A 13,574-nucleotide genomic window follows, 5' to 3' on the forward strand; every position below is an offset into this window, starting at 1 on the left:
CAGAGAAGTTTACTTGTTAAAGATGAAAAAATTGGCATATAGCAAAGCCAGACCTCTCTAGAGTCTTGGAATATTTTCCAAAGTGTGATTCTTGGATTATCTGCATTAAGAATCACCTGTAGTATTTTCAGAAATATAGACTTTAAAAGCCCTATCACCTTTGACTTAGTAAGGAAAAATCTTTAGGAGTGCCCCCAAATTCCACATTTATAACGAACAATAAAGTGAAGAACAAATGTTACCAGGTGATGATACAAAAGCACAACATTGAGTCCAGCTAGGTATTTATGTGATATAATATGGATGCCATCAGCTCATTATCAGGGGGCAAGTTAGATCAAAACAGTCTGCAGATTAGAATCACCTAGAAAGCTTTAAAAAAAAAAAATATATATATATATATATATAGTATATGTATACACACACACACACACACACACACACACATATATATATATATATATATATATATATAAATTCTCCTATGAATGAGAGGAGGGTGTTGAGCATCAGAGGTTCCATAAGTGATTCTTATCTATAGTCAGGGCTGAGGACTACTTGTTTAAATACGCTTTACTATAAAACACATCCAGCATTTTCCACAATTTTTCTTTCCCTTCTGATCAATTTCATGCCTAATAAAGTTTGCAGTTTTATTGTAAATTATTTAAACAGTACACGACAAAATGTCAAACATTTTTGAATTGATATTGGTAAGACTAAAAGATTATACTTCACAGCAAGACTACTCATGCTTCATTTAGTTACAATGATTTTCAAATACCTCAATCACCACTTTGGACTTAGGTTATATATATTTCAACTGTTTAAAAAAAAATGATCCAGAATCTAGAAACAGGAATGTGGGGCAAAAAGCTGTAGCCTAGTGGCTACTGTACAATGCAAATGCAGACAATCAGGTCACTGATAGGACGGGCCTGGGTACCAAGATCTGGTGGCTTTGGCAAGATCACATCTCACTGCAGAAAAATACAACAATGAATATAGAGAAAATGTTTTGCCATTTTTTAACTGTGGTTCCCACAAAAGAGTTTATAATGTGTGATGCTTGTTACATGCCTCCTTGGAACAGATCTGAACACGAAGTTGTCTGTGAATCAATACTACTATATGGGTAAAGGTGGCTACAAATTAAACTTCTTTCACCATGCATATGGTTAAGTTATAAAAACACAGCCAGTAAAAGTAATATTTACAAAAGTAATAAAGACAGCATAATTATAGAGAAAAAATGTCCATCTCTGCCTTTTATTCCATTGTTAATCTTAATCCTGTATGTTTCTGGATGAAGATTATTTCGATAGAATTTTTAAAGAGCCTTCAGATAAAGACTATTCAGATTCTTCTTCTGACCTTATATCCTATTAGCTAAAATACCCTTGCTGATTTATCAAATTCTCCTACAGTTTAAAAACATAGTTCTTTTTCACTTAGTGGAAAGAAAACTACAAAGTCCAACTATTCTTCTGAGAAATAAACCTTGCATAGAAAATTTCCTTAATTCTGAAATTTTTGTTTTATTAATACAACAACCAGAATGTTATCTCACAACTAGTTGATATCATATGAAAGTTCACTACAAAGCAGTCACCATACATTTAGGGTTTTTCTAAATAGAAAATAAGTGGGCTTATAAAAATGCTTACCAGACAAATAATTATCTCTTCAATAACCTAGAAATAAGAATTATTTATGTGATGATATAATTATTAGCATTTTTGATGCCTTGATGTTCCAAGTTTGATGCAATATAAAAGGCGAAATTCACTTTTCCAATGGACACAATCTGCATCTGACTGAAAGCATGATAACAGTGAGTTACAGCAATCAGTCATGCAAAGGCAAAGAATAAAATCTGCTTTTTAGATAGCACAAGTTTTCCACCTTCGGACAATTTAAGCACTGGTTCCATCTTCTTCAATGACCCGATTCATGCTGGTACCATGTGTAATGTGAGTCATAGGATTATTACTGAGGTCTCTGATACTGCTATGTCGTGACTGTTCGTTGAGCCGATGAGAACTACTGTGCCTGGAGTGATCCGTCAGTCGTGACATGCTGCCATGAGGTAGTCTCTCTTCCATTCCTCTATAACTGCACGGAGTGTACCTAACATACAAGAGTTTATTTTGAAGTAGGTAACAGAACACACTAGAAAACTAAGAATTGTCATGAAAATGCCTCATTATGTAAAATGATTAGGAAACCTGTAAGTGAAAAAGTAACAACCATCTTTTGATGATCTATAGTAATTTCAAAGAGTAGAGGTATTCACATCGTTGACCAGAAAGGGGGATAGCCATCCCCATTAAATTCAGAATTAAGGTCTTATTCCTTGCAAAGAGACAGAAGCTGAGGTTAAATAGAGCTGATATGCTAAGTATGGACACTTTTCTCATTCCAGTGAATTTCTGGTTACGAGATGGGTTTTGGCAGAGGAGGAACAATAATAGAAGAAATACAGCATTGTCTCAGGGAGTCTAGAAGGCTAGCTGGTTATAATTAGTAGTACAACAAACTCAAATTTACTGAAAGACAAGGGTTGAAAGAGGGAGCATATGAAATTAGAGGAGAAATTAATGTAACAACAAAAAAAAAAGTGAATGAATTGTCAAGCAATAATGACACCATGTGCCGACAGCTTCTTTCTAGAAAACCTCAGTTAACAGCTGAACAACCACCTGTAAATGTCTTAATTATTTTCCATTAGGGCTTGAGGCTGTGAAGATGCTATTTCATAAAAGCTACATCTATTTAAATATTCTAGTAACATCCTCATAACATTTGTAACCTATATTCCAGATAAAGCAAATTCTCTCCTTACCCCTAGCCAAGACCAGCGTTTGAGAAGAAAATGTATGTGAACTGGGCTACACTGCGTATTGCAGGCAGGCAGTCTTCTCCCCATCACTGTGCTTATCTTGAAAGACAAGAGTGGGAGCATCAGAGTTAAGAAAACATATACTTACACCTCTTTTTTAAAAAGTAATTTAGGATAACAAAGCTCAAAGAAAATGAAACTGAATGTAATTTATAACTTTAATTGATATATACTAAATTTTACTTTAGTGTTGCTAAAATTAAAAAGGATATAGCAGGCCATTCCTTTTTAAATAGTCATCAGGGATGCCTGCGTAGCTCAGCTGGTTGAGCGTCTGACTCTTGGTTTCAGCTCAGATTGTGATCTCAGGGTCATGAGATCAGCCCTGCATGGGGCTCCTGCTTAAGATTCTCTCTCTCTCCCTCTGCCTATCCCCTGCTCACATGTGCGCTTGTTCTCTTTCTAAAAAAAAAAAAAAAATAATAAATTTTTTAAAATGGTCATCAAAAGAATGAATCATAAGCAGCTAACGACCTACTGGTTGTCAAAATCATTCATTTATCATTTTTTCATAATAATTACAAATTTCATAACTCAATATGAATCATTTATAAAATTTAAAGATTTTAAAGACTGACAAAAAAAAAATAAAAGAAGGGATGTTACTGCTTTTCAACCAAATTGTTTTCTAAGTAAACTGTATACCAATTCTTAAATTCTATAAAGTCATTTATTATAACATAAAAAAAAAAAAAAAAAGATTTTAAAGACTGATTCATACACTACTTAGGTGATCTAGTTGTATAAAAGTGCTTATCAAATGTTTTCATCAGATCACAGAATCTAAAAATTGAGAAGCCCTGGGGCACCTGGGTGGCTCAGTGCATTAATCATGATCCCAGGGTTCTGGAATCTGGCCCAGCTACAGGCTCCCTGCTCAGTGGGGAGCCTGTTTCTCCTTCTCCCTCTGCTCTTCCTTCCAGCTCATGATCTCTCTTTCTCTGCCAAATAAATAAATAAATAAATAAATAAATAAATAAATAAATAAATCGATCTTCTAAATGGGAAGTCCTTCTATTTTTATTATTTTTATTAAAAGTTGTATCCATTTATTTTAGAGAGAAAGAGTGAGAGAGCACACAAGTGGGGGAAGAGGCAAAGGGAGAGAAGCAGACTCCCTGCTGAGTGTGGAGCTCCCACATGGCTTGATCCCATGATCATGATCCCATGAACTGAAGATCATGACCTGAGCCAAAACCAAGAGTTCGATGCCCAACTGCTGGAGCCACCCAGATGCCCCTTTTTATTAAAAAGATTTTAGTTTTAAATAATCTTTACCCTGAACTCACAAACCCTGAGAACAAGAGTTGTGTGTTCCACCAACTGAGGCAGCAGGGTGCCCCAGAAGTCCTTCTGAAATGATAAAAAGAGGGGGACCTGGGTGGCTCAGCCATTGTCTGCCTTCAGCTCAGGTCATGATCCCAGGGTCATGGAATTGAGCCCCACATCGAGCCCCACACTGGGCTCCCTGCTCAGTGAGGAGCCTGCTTCTCCCTCTCCCACTGTTCCCGCTTATATTCCTTCTCTTGCTGTGTCTCTGTCAAATGAATAAATAAAATCTTTAAAAAAAAAATGATAAAAAGAAAGCATGTCTTTTGTTTCCAGTCTGAATAAAGCAAAAAATAATTTAAGAATGAAAAGATCCATTTTAAGTATTTAAAAAATTTATGTTAATAGGTAAAAGGGCATTTAACTTTTTTCTATTAAAAGATATTTCATATTCAGGACAAATAGTTTTAAATTTGATTTGTATATTTTGGTAAAATAATTATAGTTTACAAATGAAAATATTTCAGAATGAGTTTATTGTTCTAGTTAATAATTATTATTTTACAACATGATTATTGTCCTAAATTGAGTGAAAGATTTTTCCAATTATAATTTGCCAGGTAATTTGGAGATCTTTCACCTCTCAATGACTTCATAAGCATCTATTTCAAATAAATATGACAAATGAAAAAAGCAAAGTATGATACAGTTTAATGAATGATATCATAGTAATTAAAAAATAAAAATAAATCATTATTTAAAAATATGAATTGGGTATTTTCTAAAATAAAACCTAAATCTTTGAGTTTAACCAATAAACTTCAAAACATACATCTAACTATTGGTTTTGGCTCAGGTCATAATCTCAAGAGTTGTGAGGTCGAGCCCCACATTGGCCTCCACAATCAGCATGGTCTCTGTTTAAGACTCTCTTGCCCTCTTCCTCCATCTGCCCCCACCCCACTCTTTCTCTCTCAAAATAAATAAATAAATATTTAGCACCTACTCTACCATCTACACTACATATCTACTCTAATATACAATATAAAAATGTACATTAAATTTAATATAAGCTTAGGCAAAATGATAGGTATGGTTAATTTGCTGAAAAGATAATATGGTATATTCCAAAGTCAAAATGAAAGAAACTTAAGATGATTTAACCTTTTTGATTCTCTATATTAGTTGCTGCCATTAATATAAATATTTCAATTCATTTTGGTTTAACCAGTATCTCATTATATTCATTCCCTAGTTTTCCCTTGTCATGTCACCTACTTATCACCTAATCACTCATTCCCAAACCTCCACCTACCTACTCATCCACTTCCCTTTCTACCCATCTCCAAGTCTATCTAATAATTACTTATTCTTTGAAGTTGACATACATGTGTAGGTGTATTTGCCTTTGTCTGTTTTATTTCATGGAGCACTGGGATGAATAATTACCCATCAAAGAGTCTGGACTAAAGTGAGTATTGAGAAGCAGGTGTGTGCATGCGTGCGTGTGTGCATCTGTGTGTGTGTGTGTGTGTGTGTGTGTGTGTGTGTGTGATTTCATAATCAGATACCGTGAGATGATGAGAAAACAATGGCCAAAAGACAGTATTAACATGTAAACTCAAAAACTGACAGAAAAGAAAGAACTCTCCATGAGATGGTTTTTGGAATTATGAAAACTCCTATTTAGACTTTTAGGTTCAACGCGGTCTCAGACTCTTTCAGATCTGTTCTTATGTTCTGGCTGTGGCAAAGGACCGTACAGTATGCATATTCGTGTACCAGACATAACACCCTTAGTAGACTGTCATTTTAGTTCTGGGCCCTGAATTCCTGAGAAATGCCCGCATCTATTCTTCCTTCTTTCTCACCCTCCCTTCTTCCTTTCCTTCCTCTCTCTCCCTTTTTCTTTCTTTCTTTCTCTCTCTCTCTCTCTCTATTTCCTTCTTTCTTTCTTTTATAATCTCTACACCCAACGTGGGGCTCAAACTCATAAACCCAAGATCAAGAGTTGCATGCTCTACCGACTGAACCAGCCAGGCACCCCTAAATGTCCACATTATTTCTAAAGTCATTAGTTATTGAATAGATTTACCTCTCAATAGATAGACATACAGACAAACAGATATACAGATAGAAATATATGCCTAGCACTGTGCTAAGTATTGTGGGGAAATACAGAGATGTCTGTCACCTAGTTTTCATTTCTCCAGAAGTTACAAACTTAGCTGAGAAAAGACAGCTGTATGAAAAATAGGTCATATCTCCCCAAATAATTAAAAAGCAATTAACTGCCATGGATATGGGAATTAAGCAGGCCTTAAAGGATGGGTATGATTTTGATTAAGCAGAGAAGTAGGAAAGGCCATTATAGGAAGTCATAATCTACCCTCTGGTTTTCATAGTACTATACTTTTATAGATTCCTTCATATATCAATAAATACTTACTTTGAATCACATCTGGCTATTCCTCTTGTGTTATTATTACTGCAAGTATTTATTTATTTATTTATTCATTCATTCATTTTAACTGTAGGTGTTCAAACCAAGGTCTTATTCTTGGTCTGTTCTTTTTTTATTATGTTTCAAGTAATTCCATCTCATAATTTTAATTACCAATTACCTTATATTAGTAATTAAAAACTTTCTTATCTACGCTCCAGATCCATTCAGATTACAGAGGCTGAAATACTCTATATTTCATCGCCTTCAGAAATTTTCTACTCAATATGGATTTATCTTTATTACCATTCACTCACCCTATGTATTTCCTCTCAGATATTTTCATGGGCCAATTTGATCTTTCCCTTATAAAATTCTATAACATCAATCATCTCTAACACTAACTGTTTTAATTATACGTGACTTGCGCTACTATGTAATTGACTCTTAGGTAACTATGTCTTATCGTTCCTATAAGATTATGCTCCTAGGGTGCCTCGGTGGCTTAGTCAGTTGAGCATCTGTCTTTGGCTTAGGTCATGATCCCGTGGTCCTGGGGTCCTGGGAGCGAGTCCCATGTCAGGTTCCCTGCTCAGCAGGGAGCCTACTTCTCCCTCTCCCCCTGTCACTGCCTCTGCTTGTGCTCTCTGTCAAATAAATCGGTAAAATCTTAAAAAAAAAAAAAAAAAAGATTATGCTCCTACAATGTAGAAATTATACCTAACCTTTCTTCTATATAACTATACACAGAATGCCATATGCACAGGAGGTGTATTATAAATAATTGTTCATTCCCTTTTGAAAAGGATGAGGCTAACAATGTCAAATGCCCAATAATGCTGAGTTAGTTCACAGAGGGTGGTGTTGACAAAACATATGCTAAGACTCTCAAATCTCTCCCTCCTTATAAGTATCTCAATTTACTTATTCCTGCAGAAACTTCCCAACTGAGATTACTTATAATCTTTTCTTCTATGCTGTTGCCAAAGTGATCTTTCTAAAACACAAATCTGATTTTATTACCCTAAGGCTTCAAGACCTTTAATAGTTGCTTATTACTGTCAGGAAAAAAATCCAAACTCCTCAGCATGTTTCATCTGCCCAAGCTATATACTGTGCTCTAGCTCTCCTCTGGTACCTAACTGCCTATTTGTCCTTCTTGCTTCCACACATGCTATTTCTTTGTCTTTAATTTCAACTGCCTCCACTACATCCTATTCAAAGTGGAAATCCTGCCTGTGGAGCTTTCTATGACTTTCAATAATAACTTGAATGGTTCTCTTCTCTGGGATCTCAAAGCATTTTTTATATCATTTTATTATACCCATTAGAGTGTATTACAACTGTACTCTTTGTCTTCCATCTCTGTGTCCCTAACACTTAGAAGAATGCTTCTCATATAGGAGTGTTTAATGGAAGGACAATGGCAAAAAAATGGAAGTATCTTTGAATGTGGTTAAAAAATAGGTCAGGGCGCCTGGGTGGCTCGGTTGGTTGAGCGTCTGCCTTTGGCTCAGGTTGTGATCCTGGGGTTCTGAGATCAAGCCCCTGCATTGGGCTCCCTGCTTGGCCGGAGGCCTGCTCCTCCCTCTCCCACTCCTCTTGCTTGTGTTCCGTCTCTCGCTGTGTGTCTTTCTGCCAAAAAATAAATAAAATCTTTAAAAATAAAAAGGTCATTGTTAATGTTAGAAAGTATAGTTTAGGTGGGTAAGAAAACTAAAAAGGGATATCTATGAAATGAAGGATGTTATAGGTAGAAAGAAAATATTCAACATACTCATTTCAAAAATTTGCAAAAAGAAATGAATAAAAGAAAAAAATCACAAAGATAGACTGCTAATTTTTTAAAAAACACAGATAGCTGACCAAGTTAGAAGGCAAAAGAAAGCACTTTGAGGAAAAAACCAGAAGGCTTAAAGTGTAAGTGTAGAAATTATATCTTACACTCAGAGGATAGAGAAGACAGAGAGAGAGGCTGGAAAGAGACTGGAAGAATATAGGACAGTTGTTGAAACAGATGTTTTAAAGTGGGCATGGGACACTTTCCATTTCAGGCATTAAAATTTTCATTCTTTTAGTTTCCCAAACTAGAAATCTTGGGAAAAAAAAAAAACAACCCCAACCAAACAAAAAAACTTTGGCATGTTCCTTCTACCCAGCTGTTATTAATCTATAACCAACTATCATTTCTTCTTTCTACATATCTTTCAAATCATTTCTTTCTTCCTCCTGTCACTACTCTCCTACCTAATAAGCCTTCATCAACTCAATGAATTACTGTAAAGCTCCTAAGAAGTTTCTAATAATAATAAGTTAATAATAACTTCTATTATTATTCTAAGTGAACAAATAAAGTAAAATATAGGTATCACATTGTAGAGTCTAGAAGTTGGCAAACTTTTTCTATGAAAAGGCACATAATAAATATTTTAGGCTTTGTGGATCATATGGTCTCTATTTTAACGATTCATTTCTGCCGTTGTAGTATGAAAACAGCCATAAATATGTACAATCAGAATGGGAATGGCTTTTCCAATTAAACTTTATTTATAAAAAGTGAAAGGGGCTAGAGTTGGCCAGTGAGCCAGAGTTTGCCAGCAATAGTAGTGTGGAGGAGGGAGTAAATCTGGTCAGGACAGGGTCAGAGAAAGCTTCATGGAGAATGTTTGAGAAGGCTGGGTGTGTTTTCTTTCTTTCTTTCTTTCTTTTTTTAAAGATTTTATTTATTTATTTGTCAGAGAGAGGAGCGAGAGTGAGCACAAGCAGACAGAGTGGTAGGCAGAGGCAGAGGGAGAAGCAGGCTCCCGGCTGAGCAAGGAGCCCGATGTAGGACTCGATCCCAGGACGCTAGGATCATGACCTGAGCCGAAGGCAGCCGCTTAACCAGCTGAGCCACCCAGGTGTCCCAGTTTTCTTTAAATTTGATAATGGAGACACTACAAGTTGACATTAGGTTCTTACTGAGATAAGCATTGTTCCAAGCAATTACACATAATATCTCATTTACTCTTTACAACATTCCTTTTTTAAAAAGATTTTATGTATTTATTTGAGAGACAGAGTGTATAAGAGTGACCAGGAGCAGGGGAAGGACAGAGGGAGGGAAGCAGACTTCCCGCTGAGCAGGAAATCTAACATGGAGCTCAATCCCAGGATTTGGAGATCATGACCTGAACCAAAAGCAGATGCTTCACCGACTGATCCACCCAGGCGCCCCTTTACCTCATTCCTAAAGAGGCAGGTATTCCCATTTCCCTTTTACAGATGAGGAAACTGAGCATTTTCATTCCAGGCCCCATGTTTTGTGTGTGTGGTTTTTTTTTTTTAAGATTTTATTTATTTATTTGACAGAGATCACAAGTAGGCAGAGAGGCAGGCAGAGAGAGAGGGGGGAGCAGGCTCCCTGCTGAGCAGAGAGCCTGATGTGGGGTTCGATCCCAGGACTCTGGGATCATGACCTGAGCTGAAGGGAGAGGCTTTAACCCACTGAGCCACCCAGGCGGCCCAAGGCCCCATGTTTTTACCTGCAACACTAATACTGACTATTCTCTTTCTTTTTTATTTGACAGAGAGAGATCACAAGTAGGCAGAGAGGCAGGCAGAGAGAGGAGGAAGCAGGCTCCCTGCCGAGCAGAGAGCCCGATGTGGGACTCGATCCCAGGACCCTGAGATCATGACCTGAGCCGAAGGCAGCGGCTTAACCCACTGAGCCACCCAGGCGCCCTGACTATTCTCTTTCTTGAGTTTGTTAAGAACACAGATCATGCCTAAATCATCTTATTCCCAGAGCCTAGCATAGTGCTTGCCATAGTGTACATTCCATAATTATTTGCTAAATTAATCCTATTAACATATCCACTTTCACCCTGGCCTTCTCTTTGCCTTAATACCTTTCAATGCCTCCATATTTGCTGACTGCATTGGGTCTAAACCTGAACTCTAACTGGCTATAAGTCTGGCCATAATCCAGGGAAACTGTACCTAGCAAAGTTTAAAAAGCTTAATTATGTCCAACTTCTTCTAGAAGTTTTATGGTTTTGGGTCTCACATTTAGGTCTTTAACCCATTTTGAATTTATTTTTGTGTATGGTGCAAGAAAGTGGTCTGGTAACATTCTTTTGCATGTTACTGTCCAGTTTTCCAAACACCATTTGTTGAAGAGACTGTCTTTTACCCCCTGTATATTCTTACCTCCTTTGTCCATATTATGTGTTGGTTTATTTTTGGACTCTCTATTATGTTCCACTGATTTATGTGTCTATTTTTGTGTTAATACCATCCTGTTTTGATTAGTACATGTTTGTAGTATATCTTGAAATCTGGGATTATGATACCTCCAACTTTGTTCTTCTTTCTCAATATTGCTTTGGCTATTTGGGGTCTTTTGTAGTTCCATACAAATTTTAGGATTATTTGTTCTAGTTCTGTGAAAATTGTTGTTGGTATTTTGACAGAGATTACATTAAAACTGTAGATTGTTTTGGGTATGGATATTTTAAACAATATTGGTTCTTCTAATCCTTAAGCATGGACTATCTTTGCATTTGTTGTGTCATCTTCAATTTATTTCAACAGTGATTTATAGTTTTTGGAGTATAGGTCTTTTGCCTTTTTGGTTAAGTTTATTCTTAGGTATTTTATTATTAGTAGTAGTATTCTTTGAAGACTTTAATTAATCAATTAACAGAGAGAGAAAGAGATGGAGAGAGAGAGAAGGGACACAAAGCAGGGGAAGTGGGAGAGGGAGAAGCAGGCTTCCTGCTGAGCAGGCAACCCAATGTGAGGCTTGATCCCAGGACCCTGGGACCATGACCTGAGCCCAAGGCAGACGCTTAATGACTGAGCCACCAGGCGCCCCAGGTATTTTATTATTTTTAGTGCAGTTGTAACTGAGATTGTTTCCTGAATTTCTTTTTCTGCTGCCTCATTACTAGTGTACAGAAATGCAACAGATTTCTGTATATTAATTTTGTATCCTGTGACTTTACTGAATTCATTTATCAGCACTAATAGTTTTTTGGTGGAGTCATTAGAGTTTTCTATATATAGTATCATGCCATCTGCAAATAGTGAAAGTTTTACTTCTTCAGTACCAATTAGGATGCCTTTGAACATAGGCAGTAATCTCTCTGACATTGGCCATAGAAACATTTTTCTAGATATGTCTCCTCAGGCAAGGGAAACAAAAATTAAACTACTGGGATTACACCAAAATACAAGGGTTTTGCACAGTGAAGGAAACTATCAACAAACAACAAGGGAACCTGCTGAATGGGAGAAGATAATTGCAAATGATATATCCAATAAGGGGTTAATATCCAAAAATATATAAAGAACTTACACAACTCAACCTTAGAAAAACAAAGAATCCCATTAAAAGATAAGCTGAGCACCTGATTAGACATTTTTCCAAAGGAGATATACAGATGGCCAACAGACACATGGAAAGATGCTTGACATCACTAATCATCAGGGAAATACAAATCAAAACCACAATGAGATAGCACCATATACCTGTCAGAGTGGGTAAAATAAAATAGACAAGAAATAACAAATGTTGGTGAAGATGTGGAGAAAAAGGAATCCTAGTGCATTATTGGTAGGAATGCAAACAGGTGCAGCCTCTGTGGAAAACAGTATGGAGGTTCTTCAAAAAATTAAAAACAGAATTACCACATGGTCCAGTAATTCTGCTACTGGGTATTTACCCAAAGAAAACAAAAATACTAGTTTGAAAAGATACATGCATTCCTATGTTTACAGTGGCATTATCTATGGAAGTGACCTAAGTGTCTATCCATATATGAATGGATAAAGAAGATGGGGCATATATTAAAAAAAAGAGAAATTACTCAGCCATAAAAAGAATGAGACCTTGCCATTGGCGAAAATATGGATAAACCTAGAAGGCAAAATGCTAAATGAAATAAATCAGATGAAAAAAGACAAATGCCGTATGATTTCACTCACATGTGGAATTTAAGAAGCAAAATAAATAAATGAACAAAGAAAAAAGAGAGACCAACAACAACAAAAGAAGACTTTTAAATACTGAGAACAAACTGGTGGTTGCCAGAGAGGAGGTGGATAGAGGGATGGGTGAAACAAAAAGGAGATTAAGAGTATAATTATGATGAGCACTGAGTAATGTACAGAATTGTTGAATAATGATAATACCTGAAAGTAATGTGACACTGTATGTTAATTATATTTCAATTAAAAACATTGTTTTAGATACAAATAATGTCCAACTTCTATTTCAGAACTCGTTACCCTTCCTTCATAGCTGTGATACTCTAATTCAAAATGTGAAATAAACTAAGCTACCAACGAAACTCACCTGCCATCACGGGATCTGTGGAGACTGCCGTGGTAGCTGCTTACTTTGCTGTGGACGCTCCCTGCCTTGCTTCTCTGATCATCCACCATAGCAAGCTGAGTTGAAGAAGCATGTGTGGATGTTCCTTGAGTGGAAGTTCCTCTTGATTTTCTTATAATAGGAGTATTTGGATCCCTCAAAAGAGACTGAGCAAAATCAGGTTCCTGTAGTACCTGTCGGCTCTCATTCACTATCCTAGAAAACAGAATACTAAATTTAAGATACAGACTAACATCCCCATAGACCAATAAATGTGACACGCTGACATTATTCTTGAAATTAATTGCTCTCCAAATAATGTCTTTAGGAGAGATATAAGGTAACATTGTTGACAGAGGAAAGAATTTAACAAAGATTATGTTAATCTGTACTTTAGGGTGGTATGATGGAAAGAAGCCTGCATTAGAATTAGAAATCTGGATTTCAGTTCAATAAATACATGACCTTAAGCAAGTCATTATCCCCTTTTCTTCATTTTCCTCATCTATAAGATGAAGCTATAGGATTTCATCATTTCTAAAAGTCCCTTTCACTCAAAGAAATTTATGATTCTCAAGTACACTGAAATATTACAAAGATAT

General features: G+C 36.3%; 1 protein-coding gene across 2 annotated transcripts in view; it reads right to left on the reverse strand.

Annotated features, from left to right (window-relative positions):
• Positions 1 to 1,255: 1,255 nt before the first annotated feature.
• Positions 1,256 to 13,574, reverse strand: part of FZD3 (frizzled class receptor 3) — a 90,199-nt gene continuing 77,880 nt past the window's right edge. For both annotated transcript variants that reach the window (XM_059393445.1, XM_059393453.1), the window contains 2 exons: positions 12,955 to 13,188; positions 1,256 to 2,130 (listed from right to left, as the gene is read on the reverse strand). In XM_059393445.1, the coding sequence (XP_059249428.1) occupies positions 1,917 to 2,130; positions 12,955 to 13,188 (448 nt within the window). In that variant the 3' untranslated portion in view covers positions 1,256 to 1,916. The remainder of the gene's footprint in view (positions 2,131 to 12,954; positions 13,189 to 13,574) is intronic.

This window comes from Mustela nigripes, chromosome 1 (assembly GCF_022355385.1).
Source record: "Mustela nigripes isolate SB6536 chromosome 1, MUSNIG.SB6536, whole genome shotgun sequence".
In the NCBI taxonomy this organism is placed as follows: Eukaryota; Metazoa; Chordata; class Mammalia; order Carnivora; family Mustelidae; genus Mustela; species Mustela nigripes.